Source organism: Xenopus laevis, chromosome 3S (genome assembly GCF_017654675.1).
Source record: "Xenopus laevis strain J_2021 chromosome 3S, Xenopus_laevis_v10.1, whole genome shotgun sequence".
Taxonomy (NCBI): domain Eukaryota; kingdom Metazoa; phylum Chordata; class Amphibia; order Anura; family Pipidae; genus Xenopus; species Xenopus laevis.
Genome location: NC_054376.1, coordinates 14,440,262 through 14,468,108, shown reverse-complemented (window position 1 = coordinate 14,468,108; position 27,847 = coordinate 14,440,262). Strand labels below are relative to the sequence as shown.

The following is a 27,847-nucleotide window of genomic DNA, read 5'->3' as shown; positions in this document are numbered from 1 at the left end:
AAGAGGAAGCTGACAACGAAAAGATGTATCTGTAGAGGATCAGTATTGTGACAAATGCAAAGCTGTTAAAACCGACTTATTGTTCAGTAAATAATTTCTTTACTGTTGGAAAAAACAAAAAACTGCCCATCAGCATTTGCCATTTTTTAACTAAGATAACAAAACAGCTTTAAGTTAAAGGACCAATGAGGTTACAGGAAATCTTAATAGGAGAAAAGCTTCAGTGCACAGAGCTGATGTGCAGAATGCTGAAAGCAGGGGGGGGGGGGGGCGGCTAATCAAGTAAGTGAAGCATGGCTGGGCCCCCCCTTAGACACTAAACCCTGGCAAGCAATTTTTAAAAAAATTTGGGGGGATCTGGCCAATTTTTATTTTTTACTGATCACCAATTATTTTTTATGGGGGGCCACAGTTTTTTTTAACTTATAGGGGGGCCTGACCATCAATAGCTTTTTATAATGTGTGTGGGGGGGGGGTTACCTTTTTAGCACTGACGTCTATGTGATCTTTTAACTGTAGTGTGGAGTGGGCGGGATCTGGGGTGGGGCTTGGGGGCCGGGGTGGGTGTGGCCCAGGGGGCCCTGAACATTTTGTTGTACGGGCCCGTGATTTCTAATGGCAGCCCTGGCTCAGAGTTTCTACAAAAATAAATGTAGTCCAGGGGCGCTGCGCCAGTGCTCAGGTGGCAGCATTGAACAAGTTACATGGGGTGGCAATAAACCTTTCCTGGTAACTTTAAGAACCAAATTTCCATTTTTTTAACCAGAAATTTAGCTCTAGTGCAAGAGAGTGGAATGGTGCTCTCTTCACTAGCAATGCATTGCACAGGAAAAGGTAAGCACTGGGGTTTGAGGGGACGGCATTGCAGGTGCTGAAATATTTGTGCACTTTCTGGGTGTTTTTCCCTGGTTTTTGTTTAGGATTCAATTCTATGAACCCAGATGCCAGTACATTTTACCTGCACAGGGATAGACAAACATTACACTGTTTAAAGGTAGGCCTGTAGGTACCTTGATTTTGATATGATGAGTATATGCCTCGGTTGATTCCTGATCTCTTGCACATCCCAGTGAGCAAGAAGCTGACAAATGACCTCTTTCCATGTCACAGAGAAACCTGCATCCTTTCAGAGGTGTCGATTTAACTCCATTCAACAGTTCCATTTTAATCAGGCGAAAATTAGCTCCACAAGTTTGCTGTTAGTATCTATGGGAGGAAGCAGAGGAGCTCCAAAACTTAAGTTTGTTGATACATAAGAAAAATTCCACACTAGCTCTAAACAGAAGCAATTCAATCACATGACCCTCATAATCACAGTAAGTGCATGATTTACAAAAAATGGCTAGTATAGGTACTGTAGCTTTGTTCAGCGTGGTGTAATGTACCAATACAATAGTGTTGAGCACACTGGCAAGAAATTTGTAGGCTGATAGATTACTTCTCCAGACGGTTGCGGTTGGGTCTAACATACCCTCTGATGCAGCCAAGGGCATATTTACCATATAGGCACTCAAGGGTCTGTGCCTAGGATGGCCCTCGGTTGACTATATGATAAAAAAAAACTACTGCTGCTGGATGCTTTCCTACTAAAACTGGCAGCAATGTGGAAGGGTAGGGGGTACAGAGATAGGCACAAGGAATGTTATGTGCCGTGACATTGCATTCGCTAACATTATGCGGACGCTCTTGCAGGTCTGGTGCCTATAGCAATACCAGAACCCAGACATGATACATGATGGATACATGGGATTGGTGTGGTTGTTACATTAGGATGTTCACTCAAGAAAATTCCTTCTACTGCTGAAGCAACACTGCACTCTGTTGGAAAGAAATCTCCATGCACATTTTATGTAGCATAACTACTATTTTAAATTGCTTTATTTCTGTACCCACTTCAGACATTCAGTAAACACAAACAATAACCAAATATGTGTGTTTAAATTGTTTATTTCATATACAAGATTCAGTACATGATACAGTTCTTCCTGTCTCCTGAGTTCTACAGAGTTGCAGATTAGTGGATTCTGGGGATTGATGGGGACCCTCTGTGACTGATACTGAATATGTTTTAGCAAGGCTGGCTAAGGAGCTACATATTTTGTGCAAACTAATGCTTAAAAGCATTATTTATGTGTTCAAGGTGTACTACTTGAAGACCCAAAGTAAAATTATAATCTTTACAATGTGTCCAGCTCTGCCCTTCCAGTATACATTTAGGTCCATAAATATTTGGGCAGAGACAGCTTTTTTCTAATTTTGGTTCTGTACATTACCACAATGAATTTTAAATGAAACAACTCAGATGCAGTTGAACTGCAGACTTTCAGCTTTAATTCAGTGGGTTGAACAAAAAGATTGTATAAAAATGAACTAAAGCCTTTTTTTAACCCAATCACTTCATTTCAGGGGCTCAAAAGTAATTGGACAAATAAAAAAACTGAAAATAAAATGTTCATTTCTAATACTTGGTGAAACCCCTTTGCTGGGAATGACAGCCTGAAGTCTTGAACTCATAGACATCACCAGGTTCTGGGTTTCCTCCTTTTTAATGCTCTGCCAGGCCTTTACTGCAGCGGCTTTCACTTGCTGTTTTTTTGTGGGCCTTTCTGTCTGAAGTTTAGTCTTCAACAAGTGAAATATATGTTCTATTGGGTTCAGATCAGGTGACTGACTTGGCCATTCAATAATATTCCACTTCTTTGCTTTAATAAACTCCTGGGTTGCTTTGGCTGTATGTTTTGGGTCATTGTCCATCTGTATTATGAAACACCTCCCAATCAATTTGACTTCATTTAGCTGGATTTGAGCAGACAGTATGTCTCTGAACACCTCAGAATTCATTCGGCTACTTTTCCCGTTTCACATCATCGATAAACACTAGTGTCCCAGCCATTCACTCAAACATCACACTAGCTGCCATGTTTTATAGATGATGTGCTATGCTTTGGATCATGAGCTGTTCCATGTCTTCTGCATACTTTTTTCTTGCCATCATTCTGGTAGAGAATCTGATCTTCGTTTCATCTGTCTAAAGAATGTTTTTCCAGAATTGTGTTGGCTTTTTTAGATGTTTTTTTTTTTTTAAGAAAAGTCCAATCTAGACTTTCTATTCTTGATGCAGGAGTGGCTTGCAGCTTGCAGTGCACCCTCTGTATTTACTTTCATGCAGTCTTCTCTGTATGGTAGACTTGGATGTCAATACACCTACCTCCTGGAGAGTGTTGTTCAATTGTTTGGCTGTTGTGGAGTGGTTTCTCTTCACCATGGAAATGTTCATCTACCACTGTTGTCTTCCATGGACATCCAGGTCTTTTTACAATGCTGAGTTCAACAGAGCTTTCTTTCTTTCTCAGGATGTACCAAACTGTAGATTTTGCCACTACTAATATTGTAGCAATTTCTCAGATGGGTTTATTCTGTTTTTGCAGCTTAAGGATGGCTTGTTTCACCTGCATGGAGAGCTCCTTTGACCGCATGTTGTCTGTTCCACATACAAGCACCCCCCCCTCAAATCAATTCCAGGGCTTTTATGTTTCATTGATAATGACATAATGAAGGAATTGCCCACACCTGCCCATGAAATAGCCTTTGAGTCAATTGTCCAATTACTGTTGAGCCTCTGAAATGAAGTGATTGTGTTAAAAAAGGCTAGTTCCTCACATTTTTATGCAATCTTTTTGTTCAACCCACTGAATTAAAGCTGAAAGTCTGCAGTTCAACTGCATCAGAGTTTTATTTAAAGTTCATTCTGGTAATGTACAGAACCAAATTAGAAAAATGTCTGGCATGGTGCCGAGAAACTGGTGACTTGCTAATGTGGTGACTAATCAAAAGGGATCCCATTCTCAGCCTCGAAATTATAGGCCAGTTAGTCTGACATCAGTGGTAGGAAAGAGTTACTGGTTAAATTAAGGAATGTTGGACTGGAACATAGTATTTGTACCTGGATAGAGAACTGGCTAAAAGATAGACTACAAAGAGTGGTGGTAAATACATTTTCTAATTGGACCAGTGTTGTTCGTGGAGTACCGCAGGGCTCTGTACTAGGTCCCCTGCTTTTCAACTTGTTTAATAATGACCTGGAGGTGGGCATTGAAAGTACTGTTTCTATTTTTGCAGATACTAAATTGTGCAGAACTATAGGTTCCATGCAGGATGCTGCCACTCTGCAGAGTGATTTGACCAAGTTGGAAAACTGGGCAGCAAACTGGAAAATGAGGTTCAATGTTGATAATGCAGGTTATGCACTCTGGCAAAAATAAATGCAAGTTATACACTAAATGGCAGTGTGTTGGGAGTTTCCTTAAATGAGAAGGATCTTTGGGTTTTTGTAGATAAGTTGGGCAGTGTCATTCTGTGGCTACTAAAGCAAATAAAGTTCTGTCCTGCATAAAAAAAGGGTATTAACTCAAGGGATGAAAATATAATGGTCTATTTATAGGTCCCTGGTAATACATAAGTTTTCATCCCTTTGCACTCTCTCATTTGATGTACAAGTGCTTTCATGACCTTACACTTTTGAGAGCTGTAATAATTTGGATAATTTTGCAATCTACTTCTTACTTTGTCTCCTTATCCGTTAATGCATGCTAGTCCTACGCCTTCAGCAGCATCTGTTCCACTGCTATGAATATTACTTTTCAATGTAGAACAGCTGTTCCTATGCTGGAAAAGCTATAAAATCACAGAATAAATTCAATCCTCATTGATACCAATACTAAAGAATGTCTTGGCTCCAATAATATCAGGAGCCCCTCTAACAGGAACCATCAGTGAAGCTCAACATAAGCTGTAAGAGTATTAGCAACTATTGTATCAATTCTAACTAGGGATGCACAGACTCCAAGATTGGGCCTGCCGAATCGAATCCTAATTTGCATATGCAAATTAGGGGTGGGAAATCGCATGACTGTCCAAATCAAGGAAGTAAAAAAATGTTTAGGATTCGGATTGGTATTCGGCCAATTCCAAAATAGTGGATTCGGCGCACCCCTAATTCTAACAGGTGCCTGTAATGAAACCAAGAGATTCTGCTCAGCAGGGAAAAAGATAAATCAACTAAATCAATTTAGAACAGTTTACAGGGTCGGCGACCCACCCTCCCAGGGTTGCTTCAGAAGGTGTATAATAACTTACACTTCAATATTAAAAAAAGTCACAGAAAATAGTCATTGGAAAGATGTAGTTATATCTGGTGATATATCTGAAAACTAGTTTGAAGGTGAACAACCCCTTTAACCTCATTTATTCCTCTGGTCTAAACCTCTCCTGAGCCTCCCTTGCAAGATCGGCACCATACACTTGGTCTCAGCCGTGTGCGCCGCACAGCGTTGAACATGCAATCTGGGCACATTTAACCTGCTCACACCATATCAGCATGCACTCTGCAATGCTTTGGGCAGCACCAGTTGGTTGTATTTGTTTCATACTACAACTGCCATCATCCCACTCTCTGGTTTGTGTGCATGAAAGCGTTTACTTCCATTTCCACTTCCTATTCTCCAGTGTTTGGAAACTGCGATGCAGATTTCTATTTCTGCAAACAGCACAGCAACTGATCATGGCTACTCCAGCTTTGTTGGGAAACAGATTAATACTTAAACAAAAGTTCCACATCTCCATGTAATGCGCCCAAAGGAGAAATAGGTAAAACGTTTTCCTACATGTTACCCACCTCACCAATCAAATCCATACTGGAAACTTAACATTCAGATAACCGCACATTTTCAGGAAAGCTGCATGAGGAGTGCCATGCATAGAAGAAGCACTCATCCATGGTGCCACCACTTGAGTTGGGTTTCCTGTTCAGTGATTTGACAAACAGGTGCTCATGGAGACACGTACACATTGTTCTCAATTTCACAAGGCGTCATGGCAATACAGATTCCAGTCTGCTCAGATAAACATCTTATAAGAATAAAAATGCCTAATTTATATTATATAGAAAAGCTCTTGGTTTAATTCTTGGTTGCTTTACCTTTGTAGTGAAGTCACTATTTTAAGTAAAATAATGTACTTAATTTTAAACATGTACATCAGGGCGTTCTAACCATTTGCCGGAGCACAATTTCAACAACGTCATATGTAAGAACAAATTTTATTTTCATAAAGCATGCAGTTTAGTCTTACATTTCAAAACACTTGGCCCAAGATAAACATTTAAAAAAAAAAAACCAACAAATTAACATTTAAACAGGAGGCAGGTTTATTTTCCATCTTTCAGGGATTGTCTCCATTTCCAAAGATCTTCAATTACCTGAAAAATAAGTTTTAGTTTAATTTTAGGCTCTATAGGCTTCAAAAACACAGCATACCTTTTGTAAAATGTGTGCAAAATAAGAAGATACTGCACTCAGTTAGAGTAACTGATTTTAATAGACAAGAAATTCCTGCTAATCAGAAAGTAGCAGTGTTCCAGCAAAATGCAAAAGCAGTTTTAAAGGAACAGTAACATTAAAAAAGTGTGTTTTAAAGTAAAAATATTGTGTTGCCCTGCACTGGTAAAACTGCTGCGAATGCTTCAGAAACTACAATTTATATAAATAAGCGGCTGTGTAGCAATAGGGGCAGCCATTCAAAGGAGAAAAGGCTCATGTTACACAGCAGATAAGCTCTGTAGAACATAATGGTGTTATCTGTTATCCACTATTTAATATGTGCCATGCAGCCTTTTTTCAATTACCACCATTGTTACACAGCAGCTTGTTTATATAAACTATAGTAGTGTTTCTGAAGCAAACATTCTTTTTACCAGTGCAGGGCACCAGTAGAAGACATTTCCATTACTTTTTTGGAGTTACTGTTCCTTTAAAGTGGACCGGTCACCCAGACACAAAAAGCTGTATAAGTCCTTTTCAAATTAAACATGAAATCCAATTTCTATTTATTAAAGCATTCATAGCTGTTGTAAACTCATTTAAAAATCTCAGCGCCAATCAAATATTGTCTGCCCCGCCTCTATGCCTATTACATTCACTTTCCATTCAGCACTTCCTAGATGTCACTGCTCCACACATTTCGCCTGTTCTCTTCACCATTTAGTTGTGTAGCCAGGGCATGGGGATGGACAACAGGTCCCCCATTCTGGTGCACAAACAAGATTCTGAGATGATGCAAGGCTTGTCTTAATAACAAGTGTTCACAAAATGGCTCCAGCCTACTAGCTATAATTATTAATTCCCAGAATAATTTATAGTGTAATTAAAAGTTTGCTTGATTAATGTAATAGGATTTTAAATATTTTTTGGGCGACTGGTCCCCTTTAAGACCATATGTAAACAACTGAAAAACCCCCACGACTAAAACACTAATTGTATGTTGTGCAGGGAAAGTCTGTCACACTGCCAGATCAAAACTGCATAAATGGATTTTATTCTCCTATGGGTTCTAGCATTTTCAAAGGAGATGCGGCTTCCTTTGTGTTAATTCTGCCTTCCTGCCTCAAGCAATGTGCATTTATCTTGTACTCCTGCATGTTTACTGTAACACTCGCCTTTTCACTTTGGAGTAAGGCAATTGCCTGCTCTTCTCAAATGCATTGGTATTTGCTGCATGGCATATATGCTCTCAGAAGTGTAATCAGTACATAGTTTTACACATGACTAACTGAACAAGATCATGTACCTAATCACTCCCTTGATGCTGACTGCAGAACCACAACACAGCAAAATGGTAGTGAGGGGTAGAGGCACAGATGTGAATAGAGTGTAGGCTAATGTCACACCAGCCTATGCACCTGCATTGAAAAAAAGTGGATCCACACTAATACCTTTAGGTCAAGTGCAGTGAAAGGAATATGGCATGGAAACAGGACTGCAGACCGGTATGATCAGTCTACACAGACAGCCTAATGTGACCCTATGCAGGGTTTTGAATGGCAGTCTGTGTGAAGTAATAGTAAGCAGCAAGGCAGCTTCTATGCATATTTTTCCCCCATTTGACAAGGACCATTTCAATGAGCCTATGTAGTACGTGTCCAACAGGATTTTCAAAACCGACAGTTTTTCCCTTAGATAGTTGGGCAAGCAAACAGGAGCAGCCTACATGGGCCAATAAAAGCAACCAAAGCATCCAGACAGTTAAGTCGCTTATTGGGCCATGTATGGTCACCATAAGTGCTAGGTCTTGCCTAGAGTCAAATTCTAAACCCCTTTCTGTAATCTGTTTACACAATCACCCTAAAAATATATTTAAGAGTAATTACAGAGAAGGGCAACCAAGCTGGTAACAGGTATGGAAAATGTTTGCTATGAGACTGGCCAAATTGGGGATGTTCACACTGGAGAAGAGGCGCTTAAGGGGTGATATGATAACTATGTATAAATATATAAGGGGATCATATAATCTCTCTAATGCTTTACTGTAGGTCTTTTCAGCTGACACAAGGTCACCCATTCCGATTAGTGGAAAAGAGGCTCCGCCTAAATATTCAGAAGGGTTTTTTTATTTATTTTTTTTTTAACAGTGAGAGCTGTGAAGATGTGAAATTCTCTCCCTGAATCAGTGGTACAGGCTGATACATTAGATAGCTTTAAGAAGGGGTTGGATGGTGTTTAGCAAGTGAGGGAATACAGGGTTATGGAAGATCGCTCATAGTACAGGTTGATCCAGGGACTAGTCCGATTGCCATTTTGGAGTCAGGAATTTCCCACCTCTGAAGCAAATTAGAGGGCTTCAGATGGGGTTTTTTGCCTTCCTCTGAATCAACTGGCAGTTAGACAAGGTAAAAAAAGTTTAAAAGATTGAACCTTATGGATGTTTGTCTTTTCAACCTAACTTACTATGTTACTATGATACTATATCAGTGATGGGGATGTGCCTAGAGATCTATAAGTTTCAAAAACAGAAATTAAAATCCTCTAAGTCTTAACTAGAAGCTTTAAAATGTACCTTCTGATTTTCAGTCCTGAAGCAATTCTTCACATAGTTTGCAAACTTTACTTCCACTTTAGGAAGAACATTACCCTGAGGAAAAATGAGAGAATGCACATTTTAAACATTTATAAAGCAGGCATTTTTTTGCAGAAGATAATGCAGTCAGTGACCAGAGGCCAAGCTGTCAGAACTAAAATGCAAGGATTTGAAAAGATGTTTGCAGGGAAGAAAGTTTCAGTGTATGCAATGGACCCACAATAGTAAATATTTAACACAGCTACATAAAAAGTACAACTCTTACCGAATGAAGGACAAGTGGATATGTGGAGAGAAAAGAAACAGCGGTAATATACATTACACATGCATAAATTACCTTTTCTAAATAAGTTTGCATCTTTGCTTTTATTTCCTCAGAAGACAAAGGAGTTTTTGGTGTCTTTGGTGTTTGAGGCTTTGTATCTTGTTTTCCTTTCTGCTCTGGAGTCTGAGGGGAAGAAAAACATCAGAGCAAAATCTATACATTAAAGTCTTATGTTCTTGCAAAAGTAGAATAGTGGGTAGAACAGCACACTTAGTTTTTAATAATCATCTCATATGACTGACTAAGCGAGTTTTCTCCTTGATTGGCAATGACCCCCTTCCCAACTTACTTTTGGAGTCTTTTGTGTTGTGGACAATGCAGAAGCCTTCCCATTGTGATTCAACTTTTGAGCTGCCTTCGATTTTGTAGAGTCAGTCTTTAAAAGGAAAAACAAGCTTAAGTTACTTGCAGGAGATCCAATACATACAAGACAACACCTGGGCTGCCTTTTACTCAATGTTTAAAATTTCAAATTAAAACAGTTTACTGAGCACATTACCCAACCCCTCAGAATAAGGTGAAAAGTTCCATTTTAAAATATTTTACAGTTTAAGCAAACCAGCACAAATATGAAGTAATAAGTGTAAGTCATCCAGTCACTATCCTGTAATTGGGGTGTGTGTCTAACGATATACCAGTCGACATCAGACGTTCAGACATGTAACCAGACTTATAAATAGGTGGCACAATGAATAAAGCAGCACAAGCGCACAGAGTGGCCTGTTAAGCAGCCTCTAAGGACAAATCTGACTTGCTGTAACAAAAGTCACTAAACAAAGGCAGATACAGCAACATTAAGGATTTCAGTTTTTATTAAACATTTTCACCACTAACCTTTTTAACAGGTGTTTCTTCCTCCTCTTCATCATCATCTTCATCATCATCATCCTCGTCATCATCATCCTCATCCCTAAATAAGAAGCAAAGCAAGAGAGACTATTATTAAACGAAAAGAGTTTGGCTAGATTTTAAAGGGATCCTGTCATCGGAAAACAATCACTCCAACTTGCAGTACAGCAGTAAAGAATGATTGAAGTTTCAGAGCACAAGTCACATGACTTTGGGCAGCTGGGACATTCACAATATGTCTAGCCCCATGTCAGATTTCAAGATTGAATATAAAAACATCTGTTTGCTCTTTTGAGAAAAGGATTTCAGTGCAGAATTCTGCTGGAGCAGCACTATTAACCGATTCATTTTGAAAAAAAATTTCCCCATGACAGTATCCCTTTAAGTTGGATATCCCAATAGCTGGAGCAGGGTCAAACAAAATCCGATACCAGCAAACGGAGGGAGACTGTTAAAACCAGCAGTGGGCAAGAACAGTGCCTGCAGAAAAGAAGTTCCTAGCTTAAAGAAGGCCATAGTATATACATACTCGTCTGAATCTTCTTCCTCTTCTTCTAGACGTGTTTTTTTCTGCAAATACATAAACAATTAGAAGATCAAACAGAAAAAAAAAAAAATTCACAAGCAATTTTCAACTCACCCGAGGAACTTTTGATGCTGAATCAGGTGCTATCCTTTTTGCATTTTTTGGACTGGGTTCATGTTCCTCATCTTCATCATCAGAGGATTCAAGATCTTCTAAAGCTAGAAAATTGCAGAATAAAAAAAAAAAAGTTATTGCCTTTATAGCAATTTCAGAATGCTTAAATTGGACTTACGGTAAGTGTGCCTGAATTACACATGAAGTGGATGCCAAGTGTTACAAATAAAAGTGCCCCCATGCCATACAAAGACATTAGAAATTGACAGAATAAGCATCTAGCACAAAAAGCACAGGCATAACAATGAGTATCAGTAAGTATTCCTGAAGTCCATGCAGGGATTTTCACTACAGAATTGTATGTTTTAAATGAAGTGCTGCCTAAGGACTAGGGATGCATCGAATCCACTATTTTGGATTCGGCCAAACCCCCGAATCCTTCACGAAGATTTGGCCGAACACCAAACCCCAATTTGCATATGCAAATTAGGACGGGAAGGGGAAAAAAATGTTTTACTTCGTTTTGTGACAAAGTCACGAGATTTCTGTACCCTGCCCCTAATTTGCATATGCAGATTAGGATTCGGCCGAATTCTGCTGAAAAAGGACCTGAAGAACATGATCAAACACTGGTTTTCAGCCTTGTTCCTTTGCATATAGGGGTTTACACCAGATTCTCTGAATCTTATTATGTACTGAAGCTTATGACATTATGTAGAGGAAAGTTAGATTGCATTATTTGGCCATCTTTGTTTGCACCGTGTTGACTTTTGTCAACATTTTACTGAACTATTTGCCATTAAATGGTAATAAAAGCTAAATCCTAATGTAATTAGGCACTTACCCACAAGATGTTGCCCACTGACATATACTGGTCCTGAACCAGATTTCAACCGCAAAATTACTGGTGGTGTTATCTCAAACCCTCCTAGAGATACCTATAGAGGAGAACAAGCTTGTGAGCGATACGAGCAAATTTAAACATTGAATCCTTAAAAAGCCCTTATGACAAATAGCACCCAATTTTTTTTTTTAATATATGCAAGATCTCTCAATCCTACCATTAAAAGGGAAAAATGCACAAATCTGGGGAAATTTAACAAATGTAGCCACCTTCTTAATTACCTTTCCTAGCCATGGCTCTTCACAATATGCATTTAACTGAAAACTTTTTTTTCTTGCAAACTCTGAAGCATGGTAAATTAACTAAGTCATATGAAGTTTTTAAAGACTTTTACAAAGGTAAAAACAGTTACATTTCTCCCTTCCACGCACCAAGACATTTCACCGGTTTATACTTACCGTTGGTTGCACAGACGGCTTCAGTGAGGCAAGGGCAATTTTAATGGTTTTACCCTCATAATTTATTCCTTCAGCCTCAACAACATGAAGTTCATCTTTAGCAGAAGCACCCAAACTAACCTGAAACAATAGTGGGGGAGACCGGTTATATACAGACAGTTAAGCATTAATCAAAATGTACATCTTTCTTCATGTCTGCATAGTTCTAGTGGGAAAAGAGACCATTTTCAGTAGTTTCAGAGGCAGTCAACGCAAAGATACAGCTGTACAAAATTTTTGGATGGTGTGTGGAGTGTCCCAACATACTTTATCGTGTATAACCTGACAGAGGGCATTTCTGTATTGCTACTAAAACCAAAGACGCCCCCATAGCTTAAAGAATCATGGGTAGAGAAATGCAAATTAACCGTGGCTATATGCTAAATATATATTGCAAGCGTTAAAGCAGTAGATCACCGACAGCTTGATTTGGTGATTAGTCGGGAACATGGCAATTTGACCTTATAGGTACACCTGAAAGCTCAAGTTCAGTTAAGGAAAGAATTCACTTACTGTTCTCAAGGACAACTGATGCTCATTTTCATCATCTTCGACTTTAAATGAATATTCTTTTTTGTCTGCTTTAAGCTCGCATCCTGTGAAAGGGAAGAGGAGGGATACGGGGATAAGATCAGAAGGAGATCGAAAAACGTTAATAGGGATGCACCGAATCCACTATTTTGGATTCGACCGAACCCCCGAATCCTTTGTGAAAGATTCAGCTGAATACCGAACCGAATCCTAATTTGCATATGCAAATTAGGGGTGGGAAAGGAAAACATTTTTACTTCCTTGTTTTCGGACAAAAAGTCGCGCGATTTCTCTCCATACCCCTAATTTGCATATGCAAATTAGGATTCAGCCTGGCAGAAGGATTCGGCCAAATCCTGCTGAAAAAGGCAGAATCCTTCTGCCCAGCCGAACCGAATCCCTGCAAATTAGGATTCGGTTCGGCTGGGCAGAAGGATTTGGCCGAATCCTGCTGAAAAAGGCAGAATCCTGGATTCGGTGCATCCCTAAAAAAAAAGTTAAAAAAATGAAGACCAATTTAAAATCAATATTACTCTACCTCATACTAAAAATTTGGCTATCATTTTTTTATTTTATGTGGTTTGAGCTAATGCAGTTTTCCAGCAGATCTCCAGTTAGCAATTTCAGCGATCTGTTGCTAGGGTCAAAACTAGAAATCATGCACTGATTTGAAATGGGCACTGGAATATGAATAGAAGAGGGTTGAACAGAAATGGAGTAGTAAAAAAAAAAATATCAGTAATCGCTTTACCTTGCATTTGTTTTTTTAGATAGGGCCAGTCACCCCATTTGAAAGCTGGAGATTCAGAAAGGGCAAAAAAAAGATGAAACCGTATAAAAATAGATGAAAACCAATTGAGAAGTTGCCTAAAATTGGCCATTCTCCAATAGCCTAAAACAAAGGCAAACCACCTTTAATTTTTAATATAATGTAGATTGCTATATTCTGAGACCATTTGTAATGGGTTTTTTTCAATTTTTCAGGATTTGTGGTTTGAGTTAGCTTTTTAATCACCAGCTTGCCATTTCAGCCATCTGGTTGCTACAGTGCACATCATAGCAACCATGCACTTATTGCAATTTTGCATCTGCGGGCTATGAATAGAAAGAGCAATAAAAAGTAACAATACAGCTTTTAAAAAGCTGCAGAAATCGTTTGAAAGCTGTGAGCGAGACAGCAAATTAAAAAAACCAAAAAGCTATTAAGAAATAATGGAAAACGGCCCATTCTTTAGTTTTTTTGCCTTTTTTCTGACTCTGCAGCTTTCAAAAGGGCATTGCTGACCCGTTCCAAAAAGCAAATAGTCCAAGGCTACAAATTTATTGTTACTACTACTTTTTATTACTGCTCTTTCTATTCAGACCTCTCATTCAGATTCCAGTCTTATTCAAAACAATGCATGGTTGCTAGGGTAATTTGGACCTTAGCTACCGGATTGCTTAAAGGGGATGTTCACCTTTGAGGTAACTTTTACTATGATGTAGAGAGGGATATTCTGATACAATGTGCATTTGGTTTCCATTTTTTACTATTGTTTTTTTTTTGAGTTAGCTCTTTATTCAGCAGCTCTCCAGTTTGCAATTTCAGCAGTCTGTTTCTATTGCACAAATTACCCTAGCAACCATGCACTGATTTGAATAAGAGACTGGAACAAGTATAAGAGAAGCCTGAAAAAAAAAAGTAGCAATAACGATAAATATGTAGCCTTTAAGGATGCACTGAATCCACTATTTTGGATTCGGCCGATCCCCCGAATCCTTCGCAAAAGATTCGACCGAATACAGAGCCGAATCCTAATTTGCATATGCAAATTAGGGGTGGGAAGGTGAAACCATTTTTACTACCTTGTTTTGTGACAAAAAGGCAAACAATTTCCCTGTTAATTTGCATATGCAAATTAGGATTCGGTTCGGCCAAATCCTGCTGATAAAAGCTGAATCCTGGCCGAATCCCGAACCAAATCCTGAATTCGGTGCATCCCTAGTAGCCTTACAGAGCATTTGCTTTTTAGATGGGGTCAGTGACCCCCATTTGAAAGCTGGAAAGGGTCAGAAGAAAAAAGCAAATAAAAGTATAAGATAATTAATGAATACCAATTGCAAAGTTGTTAGGAATTGGACATTCTGCAACATACTAAAAGGTACGTCATAGGTGAACCTCCCCTCTGAAGAGCTGCTAAATAACCCAAAAACCTTAAATAATAAAAACCAATTGCAGATTGTCTCAGAATATCACTCTCCATCATACGAACAGATAACTCAAAGGTGAACAAACCCTTTAAAGGGGTTATTCACCTTTGAGTTAGTTTTAGTATGATTTAGAGAGTGATATTCAGAATTTGCAGTAGATTTACATTTTTATTATTTGTGGTTTTTTGTTACCTTTTATTCAGCAGCTTTTCAATTTGCATCTTAACCAATCAGGTAACTAGGGTCCAAATTCCCCTAGCAACCATGCATTGATTTGAATAAGAATCTGGAATTTGAATAGGAGATGCCTGAATAGAAGGATCAATAATAAAAAGTAACAACACTATATTTGTAGCCTTACAGAGCATGTTTTTTTAGAAGGGGTCAGGTAAGCCCATTTGAAAGCTGCAAAGAGTCAGAAGAAAAAGGCAAATAACTATTGAAAATAAATAAAAACCAATTGAAAAATTGCTTAGAATTGGCTGTTCTAAAACAAAATAAACGTTACCTAAAAGGTCAACTGCCATTTAAAGGGCCAGAGTATAATCACTCGAAAAGCGAATTTTCTTAAACGCTAATCAAAATTGAATAACTCCCTAGTCGAATTTGCCTAGGGAAGTTTTGACTTATAAACGATAACTCTAATTTCCAATTCGACCCTTGATAAATCTGCCTCCAAATGTAGGACGATCCAAATTTAGAATTATTCAGCAGCTCTGCAGTTTGCAATTTCATAAATCTGGTTTCTAGGCCCAAAATGACCCTAGCAACCATGCATTGATTTGAATAAGAGACTGGAATATGAATAGTAGTGGGTCTGAATAGAAAGAGCAGCAATAAGTAAGGATGCGCTTAGGATTAGGTTCTGGATACGGCCTTTTTCAGCAGGATTCGGCCGAACCGAATCCTAATTTGCGTATGTAAATTAGGGGCTGGTAGTGAAATCACATGACTTTTCATCACAAAAGAAGAATTTTTTCCACTCTCTCCTTTCTGGACCATAACTTGCATATGCAAATTAGGATTGGTATTCAGCCAAATCTTTCACCAAGGATTCGGCCGAATCCCAAATAGTGGATTTGGTGCATCCCTAGTAATAAGAGCTAGCAGAAACAAATGGGCAGCTTTAGAGAACATGTGTTTTTAAGATGGGGGTGTTTTTAAGATGGGGTCAGTGACCCCCATTGGAAAGCTTTAAAGTCAGAAGAAGGTGGCAAATTAACCTATAAAAAATAAACAAAGACCAATTGAAAAGTTGCTTAGAATTAGAGATTCTATAACACTTAGTTAATTGAAAGGTGAACACCCCTTTAACTCAAGAGGGATTATCGCCCAGAGTAGAAATGACAAGAAGCAGGAGTAAAGTGAACACAATTAGTGAGAAATGAGGGCAGAATGGAAGCACCGGAGGAGTTGCACATGGCTGATCATCACACGTGGGAGGGGATACTGAAACAATGGCAAGTGTAGCCGTAAAGCGCGCCTCCAGCTACGCAAAGTTACCGCATAAAGGCGGATATTCGAAGGCAAATTCGATTTCTACGTAAAAAACAAAATCGATTGGAAAAAGGATCGTCCTACGTGTGAATTTGTCCAGCACCATAAAAACCGGCCTAGAGTTACAACATAGGCCTCTGCTGTAATTAATGGGCAAAACACGTCGAAAAAAGGTCTAAAGAAACGAGTAACGATACACGTACATATGTAGAAAGTAAAAGGGCCATACAGCGCGGCTCACTGATATGTGCGACCCCTAAATATACCGAACGTATCGGAGCGTCACTAGCGCGTTCTAGAGTCTCACATACCAAAGAGGAAATTCTGTGGGCGGAGTGGAGCGATGTTATCCATGTCCATTGAATCTTCCATTTTTTCCACAAACCAAATACTGTTCCACTCTCCTTCACCTCACTGTCACGGACGGATTCTGAGAACCAGAGCTCCGCTAAGCGCCGCTATATGTACAGGCCTATTTCTCGCGAGATTTTCCGCTCTAAGAAGGCGGGGCTATGTCCTTTTTTTCCCTCCAAGAAGTAAAGTGGTTCGCGATTGGCTGAACGCATTCTGATATGACGTGTGTGCTTGCGTAACGCGAGCACTGGTTTTATGGGAATTCTAGCCACCATGTGGTGATGGTAGCTGCTAGTTCCAAGTTGATAACAGGCCGTGGATGACGTCACGCGCACACGAACGTCTCGGGGAACGCCTCCGTCACGTGACATTCGGCGCATATTCGGCGCCTTCTTCAAATGGTGGAGAAGAACCATGCTACAGTGCACCACTGAATGAGTATGGGGTTGAGCTGGGCAGCATTAGGTTTTTTTCTTGGGGCAGGATTTTACTCCGGTTTTTCCCTTACTGTAATATCGGGGCGCTTGTGGAGTACGGGGGCGTTTGCTATTCAGTGCAGGCTGCTAATCTTTTACATACTTGGTGGCTTGTTGTGTTCCTAATATTAGGGGATTAATACAGCCAGCTTCTATGTGACGTGTATTTAATTTTTGGGTGGTTGTGCTGATGAGTTTTGAGGGTTTTTTTTAAGGGAGGGTGTAAGACTTTTTTGTGTACTTCCTGCCTGCCCTATGCTCCCTTTCTGTGTCACCTACCTGCCCTCTGCCCCCTCTGTGTTCCATGCCCTGCCTGCCCACTGCCCCCTCAATGTTCCATGCCCTGCCTGCCCTCTGCCCCCTCCGTGTTCCATGCCCTGCCTGCCCACTGCCCCCTCCGTGTTCCATTCCCTGCCTGTTCTCTGCCCCCTCCGTGTTCCATGCCTGCCCTCTGCGTTCCATGCCCTGCCTGCTCTCTGCCCCCTCCGTGTTCCATGCCCTGCCTGCCCTCTGCCCCCTATGTGTTCCATACCTGCCCTCTGCCCCCTCTGTGTTCCATGCCCTGCCTGCCCTCTGCCCCCTTTGTGTTCCATGCCCTGCCTGCCCTATGCGTGTTCCATGCCTGCCCTCTGCCCCCTCCGTGTTCCATGCCCTGCCTGCCCTCTGCCCCCTCCGTGTTCCATGCCCTGCCTGCCCTCTGCCCCCTCCGTGTTCCATGCCCTGCCTGCCCTCTGCCCCCTCCGTGTTCCATGCCCTGCCAGCCCTATGCGCCCCTCTGTGTTCCATGCCTGCCCTCTGCCCCCTCTGTGTTCCATGCCCTGCCTGCCCTCTGCACCCTCTCTTCCCTGCCTGCCCTATGCACCCTCTGTGTGCCATAGAAGGCGTATCGGCAGCGGAGAAAATTCATATGCACTGTTTTTATTTGGGGTCCACACATGCAAGCTGTTTGGTATATCTATGCATACTGGGCATCAAACTGTTCCATAGGCCCTTTGTGTCAATATTTAGGGTGTTTTACAATTCCTTGTAAAAAATTGGGTGAGATAAATGCAGCCAATTGCAATATTTTTAGGTGATTTTTCAGAAATGTTTTGCCTTTAGCAAACATATTTACCTATTATAACATATATTTGGTATATTACAAATACCAAATCCGTTTGAGTTTTGTTCATAACATAAAATTTGGCATAAATCCCTATTTTGTGAAATATGGTAATTCATTCCATTTTTGTTTTGTTATTAAGAGCTCTAAATTAGTTTGCGGAAATATGCAAACTGAGGCTGGTTTAGAAAACTCTGGATCTCCCAAATTAAAGCAATGTATAGTTTTCCTATGTAAACTACATATCCCCCCCAGATGTTCAAAAAAACCTCTGGCACTGAGTTCAATTGAAATATAAAATTTTGTCTATGCCAGGGTATTTATTTGGTGTTTTGTAGGCACAAGAAGTAGCTGCCTGTAGTAGCTCAATGTGTTATTGCCCTAATGCTGATGGCACACAGGGAGATTAGTCGCCTGCAGTTACAGGAGCATTTAAAAAAGCAATAAATGTTTTCTAAGTCTCAAAAAATGCTGGTGTCTTTTCTATTTTCATGGGTTATAGGTTGCAAAAGGTCACAATTTTTTTTGGGCACCCAGCTTCCCCCCTACTTTTCATAATATATGGCACACTGGGCACATGCGTAGGGCAATAAAAGATCTCTATTTGCAGTTATTAAGGTTCCCTGTGCTTGTGTAGTTTTATGTATTTGCTGTAACATATGCAAATTCCCCTTCTCTAGCGCAACTTTGCTTTGCCTGACGAATTTGCAAGCACAACTTCGCTACCTTTCGCGTCGCTGAGTGCAACTTTGCATTTTAGCGAATGTACCCCATAGACTAGTAATTCAAATGTTGAAGCATCTTTTTGTTTTTCTTTGTAATAATAAAATAGTAGCTTGTATTTGGTCCTAATTGAGATATAATGAATCCTTGCTGGAAGCAAAACAATCCTGTTGGAGTTTAAATTATTTTTTTTTAGTAGACATAAGGTATGGATGTCCAAATGGCAGAAAGACCTATTATCCGCAAAACCCTCGATCCTGACACTTCTGCAGAATCTAACTTTGTAGGCATTCATTAATAATGTATAGTCCTGGTTTTACTTGAAGATAAAAAAATAACAACTAGGAAATAGACGCTTCATACTAAAAACACTAGATCCTAGTGGATAATCGTATCCCTGTAAAACAAAGATGTAGATAAGCAACTAGGAAATAGACGCTTCATTTAGAAAACACTAGATCCTAGTGGATAATCGTATCCCTGTAAAACAAAGATGTATATAAGCAACTAGGAAATAGACGCTTCATTTAGAAAGCACTAGATCCTAGTGGATAATATCCCTGGTAAGCAAAGATGTATATAAGCAACTAGGAAATAGACGCTTCATTTAGAAAACACTAGATCCTAGTGGATAATCGTATCCCTGTAAAACAAAGATGTATATAAGCAACTAGGAAATAGACGCTTCATTTAGAAAACACTAGATCCTAGTGGATAATATCCCTGCTAAGCAAAGATGTATGTAAGCAACATACAAAATACACTAGATTCTAGTGTCTTATAATATACCAGTAGAGCGGAGCAGAGAACCCACTAAGAGCATATCATATTGTGTTTCCCACTAGGAAATAAACTCTTTGTGTAAAATACACTAAATCCTAGTTGCTGACATTATCCTATAAGAACCATGATATACTATATAGAGTGAAAGGGAGAGTATACCTTTAAAATAAATGAGCTAAATCATACCCACAAGTATGTATTTTACATGCACTATATTGTCTAGTTTCTATTCATTTTCCAACTAGAAAATTGTACCATTAGCAACTTGGAACTAGCTATGTCTGACTGAATTGTCTAGTTTCTATTACTGTACCTTTTCCCACTAGGATTTAGCCCAACCACACTGAAAGATCTATTTCTTAATCTGTAAAGATCCTCTGTACCATTAGCAACTTGGATCTAGACGCAACCCTCAGAAGTAAGGCCTATTGCCAGCAGCGCACGTGATTGAATACGTAACTACACACGTACAATACGTGAAACGTGTCGACGTCGCGCAGACTACAGCGCGCCCAATCGGATGGGAAAGTATATCAATCAACTTTATTTAAAGGACAAAAACTTAACAATAACATTCTGAAAATGTCATTGATGACCATTTGTGGGACTTTAGAGACATTGTTGCTTGTTACCCTTTAGTGAAGAGGAATGAGAGAAATGAAGGACTGAATCGTTATCATAATGCCATGGACTTAGTTGACCTTCCTTCTGTAGGGTTGCCACCGATTCTGGAAAAAAATACCGGCCTTCCTATATATTTATCTTTTTTCCCTATTAATAACATTGGGATAAACCAGAATTTTTACCGGCCAGGCAGCAACCCTATCTGTATCGAGGGTCATGTTGCCACCTGGTCTGTAGTTTACCAGCCTGGCGGGTAAAAATGATGGTTGATCCCAATGTTATTAAAAGGGAAAAAAGATAAATATATAGGAAGGCCGGTATTTTTTTCCAGAAAAGGTGGCAACCCTAATCGAGGGGGCAATACCAAATTAATAGATGCGGCTTCTGCTTCTTTCCTGGTCTGTAAAACACTGTAAATGTTTTCAAATGGAGGGCATTCTAATATAAGATATATACAATATAGTTAGCATATGGGTGCAAACAAAGCCCTTACAAAGCCCCCATATAAGGCCAAACACAGAACAATGTTAACCAAAAAGGGCCTGCACACCAAATAAACAGCAAGACCACGTGGTATTTGAATAGTCATATATTTTGATATATTTAAAAAAAGAATGTACATACATAATACAGGGCAAAAATATGTCCAAACATATCAAGAGAGATCAATTATACATACCACGTAAATATGGTCAAACAGCAATAGGGAACAAAGAGAAAAGCGGATACACCTGCCCCAAGAGGAGAATCACCCCGACGTTTCGGCTTTTAGCCTTTCTCAAGGGGAATTCTGACCTTTGTGTACAGCGAGCGGCTATAAATACCTTTTTAGCTTTACTGTCATCATTCAGCGTTTTCGCGCGCTGCAGTTCCGCGCGTCGCAATCTAAGCATGAGGCCGTGACGTCACTTCCGCATATGTCATATCCGTGGACGCCGTGTCCAAGTCAATGACGCGGTTTGGAACGCAAGCAACTAACCTTAGCAGCCATTCAATGGCATATTGTCTCCTAGCAACCGTTTTATGTTCTACACAATATTAACATTATGACCTTATAACATTTTAAATTTGACACGCTTCTACTTCTATATATAGCCACTATACATATACAGAGTTTTTCACAGAAACTTAATACTTTTATCCATTCTTGTGATAGTGCATGATTCCAGAAATTCATAAATATTATTTAGAGTGCATGATTGTATAAATTCATAAATATTACTAAAAAGTGCACAACTCAACCTCATGTTGAGTATTATTTCATAATTGATTCGTGTCTACATCATGAATAAATAATAAATATGTGTCTATATCAATAGTCAATCAATTATATCCTTTTAAATTAGTGCTATGCATGTTAAAAAAGTGAATAGTGCAATCAATCAATCAATATCCTTAAAATTATAAGCACCTCGATCCAATGGACTATATTGTATATTGTAACAATCCCTTTCAAACCACCTATAATGTCATTAAACCGAGCCCATGTCAAAGAATCAAGGAATAATAACTCTATCCCGTGCAATAGCATACAATAATGACATCATGTCTCTCCCTTCCTTTTTCATGGATTCGATGTGTCTCATCAATGCAACATAACAGTCTGTGAGATACTCTGTAAAGATAAATAAAATAACTTAAAAATCAGAATAATATACAATTATCCTCACATATAACATACAACAGGCTGAGGCAACAACACATCTCCAGATATAATAAGATCAAAGGTTTCAGAGAAATAGTGAAAACTCTCTATCTTCATTCAACCCATTGGGTATGAGTGTATTTAATCTATATATCCATTTCGACTCCCTTTGTTTGAGAAGGAGTTGTCTATCTCCTCCACGTTTTGGTGTTCTCACACGTTCTATCCCCCATAAATCTTAATTGGCTAACTTGATGTTTTTCATCTGCAAAATGTCTCGCTATTGGAGATGTGCTTTTATTTAATCTCACATCACTCCTATGCTCCCCAATTCTTGTTGTAAGCGATCTAGTTGTTTCTCCTACATAAAGTTTCCCACAGGGACATTTCAAAATGTAGATGACAAAGTCCGTCTGACAGTTAATGTAATCTAACATATCATACTCCTTCCCAGTTCTCGGATGATAGAATTTGTCTGCTCGAATGGCAAAATTACAGTTAACACACCTCCCACATCTATACATGCCTTTAGTTCCACTCAGCCATGTACCCTGCTTTTTTGGAGGCTCATTTATAGCATGTACCAATTTATCCCTTAAATTAGAGGATCTTTTGTAAGCCATGATTGGAGGATTCTTCACCAAGGCGCCAATTTCTGGTCCATCTGCAACAGATGCCAATGTCTATGCATTATGCTCTTAACATGTCCCGATTGGGAAGAATAGGTACTTACAAAAGGCAACCTATCAATCTTCCTGGCATTTTTCTTAATAAGTAATTCAGCCCTATCTGTTACCTTAGTTCTTTGTTTAGCTTCTTCCAATAATCTTGGGTCATAGCCTCTCTTTTCAAAATTCTGCACCATTTCATCCATTCTCTCCTCAAGTCTATCATCCGAGCTAACAATGCGTCTTGTACGCAATAATTGACTATATGGTAGACCCTTAATGGTCGCGGGCGGGTGAAAGCTCTTAGGGTCCAGGTATGTAACTCTATCAGTCGGCTTCCTATATAAGTCTGTAACTAATCGTCCATCTCTTACCTCCAGTGACACATCTAGGAAGTGTATCTTATCCTTGTTACATTCCAAAGTGAATTTAATGGTCGGAAGCCTGCTATTTAAGTACTCATTGAAAGCATACAATTTTTCTTCAGTACCCTGCCAAAAGAAAAACAGGTCGTCAATGTAGCGCAACCAAGAGCGTACATAGGGCCAAAATTCACTTGTATAGACATAGTCATCTTCAAACCTTGCCATGAATAGATTGGCATATGCAGGGGCCACATTGGACCCCATTGACGTAACCTGACTCTGTTCATAGTATTTGTCCTCAAAAGATAAAATAGTTCTTCTTTAGGACCCATTCAAGAAATTGCAATAGCATACTTTCCACTCCCTCAGGTAGTGACGACCTGTTTTTCTTTTGGCAGGGTACTGAAGAAAAATTGTATGCTTTCAAAAGACTGTACACACTATAAGGCATTGGAAGGAAACCCCACAGATAACATCAAATTGGAAATAGACAATTATCTTGTTGAAAAGGAAAGAGAGGGGATTATCAATGGCAAGCTGAGACGTTATCTACAGGTCGATAACCCCATTATACCTGCATTCTACCTCTTACCCAAGATACACAAGGACCCACAGAGACCACCAGGAAGGCCGATTGTAGCAGGGATGTCATCAGTCTTCCAACCAATGGCCACTCTACTAGATGACGTTTTAAACCCTATGGTGGTATGTACAAAATCCTATGTCAGGGATACAACGGACTTTATAAATAAGCTTAATATGATGGAAGATAGCCTGGAAGATATACTGTTGTGCACAATGGATGTCACATCTTTATATACCTCTATCCCGCATAATCTTGGTATAGAAACAGTGGTGAGGCATTTACAAAGGCTAGAACTACCTGAGGGAGTGGAAAGTATGCTATTGCAATTTCTTGAATGGGTCCTAAAGAAGAACTATTTTATCTTTGAGGACAAATACTATGAACAGAGTCAGGTTACGTCAATGGGGTCCAATGTGGCCCCTGCATATGCCAATCTATTCATGGCAAGGTTTGAAGATGACTATGTCTATACAAGTGAATTTTGGCCCTATGTACGCTCTTGGTTGCGCTACATTGACGACCTGTTTTTCTTTTGGCAGGGTACTGAAGAAAAATTGTATGCTTTCAATGAGTACTTAAATAGCAGGCTTCCGACCATTAAATTCACTTTGGAATGTAACAAGGATAATATACACTTCCTAGATGTGTCACTGGAGGTAAGAGATGGACGATTAGTTACAGACTTATATAGGAAGCCGACTGATAGAGTTACATACCTGGACCCTAAGAGCTTTCACCCGCCCGCGACCATTAAGGGTCTACCATATAGTCAATTATTGCGTACAAGACGCATTGTTAGCTCGGATGATAGACTTGAGGAGAGAATGGATGAAATGGGACTATACTCCCCGCCCATGTGACCCCCAGCTACTCAATTATACATGAATGCTTCAAATATGTAAAAGGCAATATTTATTGTTCAATACTATGCCACATCTCAAAATAAAAACAATTAAAACCAAACTAAGCAGCGCTGCATGTACAAAGGGATCCCTTGTAAATATTCCCTAAGTGTGACTCAGCATGGGTAATGGTTGATATGCTGTAATGTAGAAGTGGCGTATCTGGAGCCAACTGTAGCGCTCCGATCCTGTGCCACAATCTTGGGCAATTAAAGAAAATGAAAAGTTCCAAAACATCCGATGCTGGTATTTGATTAAATGTAACCAAAGTATGATGCTGAAATGTCCCCAGGTCTCAAAAGTGCCAAAGTCAACAAGTGTCAATGAGGCACCCCTCCAGCGTAAGTCTCCTCAAGGTAACAACCCCATTCAGTATTCAAGGGGGAGGAGGAGGTTTTGTGCACCTGCCGTGCGGCTAGAACCCTGTGGGTAAGTGCAAATGTGTAGAATAGCCGAAGGACGCCTCCGTGGGGTGTCTACAGGTATAGATGTTTCCCACCGCAGCCCCGCTCAATTAAGGTAAAAAATATATCACCGACCAAGCGGAAGTCCGTGAGTGACTGTGGGTCCTTGAAGAGACGTATGACAACGTCTCCGTTGCGGTTCCGTGATAAGCGGTGTTCGACAGTCCTGGCGCTTGTGGACCTGTATGGAGGGATCCTCACTTGTACAGCGCGCGCTGCACCTCGACAGCCGTTTCGCCACGAGCGTGGCTTTGTCAAGAGGTCGAAGAGCCGGAAGTGATGTGCATTTAACAGAAAGGTCATGTGACCGTGAGTTGCGAAAGGACCAACAAGGCTTTCTGACCACTACTCTCTTTCGTAAACAAACTGCAAGTAATAGCTTCCTTCATGCCAAATCTATGCATCCTTCAAGATGCATAGAAGGCATCCCCAAGGGACAATATTTAAGATTGAGAAGAATATGCTCTTCTGAGGAGGAGTACAAACGGGAAGCCTATAAACTCTATCAGAGATTCAAGGCTAGAGGATATAAAACAAGATGCCTTCGCAGAGCTTACCAAGGAGCTCTGGCTACTAACAGGGAAGACCTGCTTTATAACGCCTATAGGCAAAGAAACTCACCTGCGAAACCAATAAATCAGGAACACACAAGATTAATTCTAACCTTTAACAGTAATGACAGGGACGTGAGATCTGTTATTCACAAACATTGGGACATACTGACCAGGGATCCGGCTTTAGGACGCCTGGTCTCCCCACACCCTTTAATTACATATAAAAGGAACACAAGTATCGGGGACCTTTTAACACATAGCCATTTTCAGAAGGGATCCAAAAGGACCTGCTGTAAGAACCCAGGCACCTTCAGATGTGGAGCCTGTGAACAGTGCCAATTTCTAAAAATGTCAAGTACCTTCGGGAACGAGCAGACAAATTTTGACATGTATCACTACATATCATGCACTACCACATTTGTAGTATACTTATTCACTTGCCATTGTGGCAGCATGTATGTGGGGAAAACAATCAGGATGCTAAAGAGACGTATTTACGAACATATACGGGACATAAAAAATTGCAATCTTACGTCCAGTATCGCTAAGCACATATATTGCTCACACAATGGCCGATATTTGGGCTGCTCGTTCCAGGGTATAGATCGCTTACATGGAGACATAAGGGGAGGTGATTTGGAGAATAGATTACTTCAATTAGAGACTTCTTGGATCTTTAGACTCAATACCTACAAGTCAGAATTTGGACTTAATGGACATTTAAATTTTCAAGCATTTATTCATAAATAATCAAATAATGCATTAAGGCATTGTCGAACTTACTACTGGTTGACAAAGCCTGTTATGCTCAAAATCAGGAAAACCTCCCTCTCTTTCTCCCTGAATGCGTTAAGATTTGTTCCTTTAAGCATGAAATTTTTGTATTAATTTTTGTTAATTAATTCTTCATTGTTTTCATCTATTTTATTTTATTTGTTTCAGTTTTTTTTTTTTTTTCCTGTTTTTTTCGTTTTTTTGTTTAGATCTAAGGTTTATTGGTTATATTCTATAAGTTTGGGGTTTTCCCTATTATTATGTTTATATTTAATTTGGTTTATTCATTATTGATTAAGGTTATTGCTCATTTGATCTTTAATACAAGATTTTCACCATTATGTCCTGTTTTCCGAGATGCCATAAAGCACTATAGGGCTATCCTATAATACACTCTCACCAGTATCAATTTACATTGACAACCTAGCATTGATCTTCATATATGTGGAATTTAAAACATTGTACAGAGAAATCGCTCAAAGGAAATAATTGGCAACAAAAGTTGCGGAACTTCAATTGCTGGGCGCATGTAACTTTACTGCCCACTAGATACAATTAAACTGGAACAGCGCTTGGGGCATTTGGAACTCACGGTCACATGACCTTTCTGTTAAATGCACATCACTTCCGGCTCTTCGACCTCTTGACAAAGCCACGCTCGTGGCGAAACGGCTGTCGAGGTGCAGCGCGCGCTGTACAAGTGAGGATCCCTCCATACAGGTCCACAAGCGCCAGGACTGCCGAACACCGCTTATCACGGAACCGCAACGGAGACGTTGTCATACGTCTCTTCAAGGACCCACAGTCACTCACGGACTTCCGCTTGGTCGGTAATATATTTTTTACCTTAATTGAGCGGGGCTGCGGTGGGAAACATCTATACCTGTAGACACCCCACGGAGGCGTCCTTTGGCTATTCTACACATTTGCACTTACCCACAGGGTTCTAGCCGCACGGCAGGTGCACAAAACCTCCTCCTCCCCCTTGAATACTGAATGGGGTTGTTACCTTGAGGAGACTTACGCTGGAGGGGTGCCTCATTGACACTTGTTGACTTTGGCACTTTTGAGACCTGGGGACATTTCAGCATCATACTTTGGCTACATTTAATCAAATACCAGCATCGGATGTTTTGGAACTTTTCATTTTCTTTAATTGCCCAAGATTGTGGCACAGGATCGGAGCGCTACAGTTGGCTCCAGATACGCCACTTCTACATTACAGCATATCAACCATTACCCATGCTGAGTCACACTTAGGGAATATTTACAAGGGATCCCTTTGTACATGCAGCGCTGCTTAGTTTGGTTTTAATTGTTTTTATTTTGAGATGTGGCATAGTGTTGAACAATAAATATTGCCTTTTACATATTTGAAGCATTCATGTATAATTGAGTAGCTGGTAGTCACATGGGCGGGGAGTATAGTCCCACTTGTTGTGTATATATGTCAAATTGTTGGAGGACACCCCAGCCCATCTGCCCCCACATATATTAGTATCATTGAATTTTGGTGCCCACACTGCACTTATAGTTCGTTTTGT

The 27,847-nt window shown here is 39.9% G+C and overlaps 1 protein-coding gene across 1 annotated transcript; it reads right to left on the bottom strand.

Annotated features, from left to right (window-relative positions):
- Positions 1 to 6,081: 6,081 nt before the first annotated feature.
- npm1.S (nucleophosmin (nucleolar phosphoprotein B23, numatrin) S homeolog) lies at positions 6,082 to 16,688 on the bottom strand. Its single transcript, NM_001086038.1, is given in 11 exon segments — positions 6,082 to 6,256; positions 8,890 to 8,964; positions 9,248 to 9,358; positions 9,525 to 9,611; positions 10,070 to 10,145; positions 10,614 to 10,654; positions 10,725 to 10,828; positions 11,569 to 11,662; positions 12,027 to 12,146; positions 12,579 to 12,661; positions 16,595 to 16,688. Coding segments are annotated over 11 exon segments (903 nt in total). The 5' UTR covers positions 16,656 to 16,688; the 3' UTR covers positions 6,082 to 6,205.
- Positions 16,689 to 27,847: the final 11,159 nt, after the last annotated feature.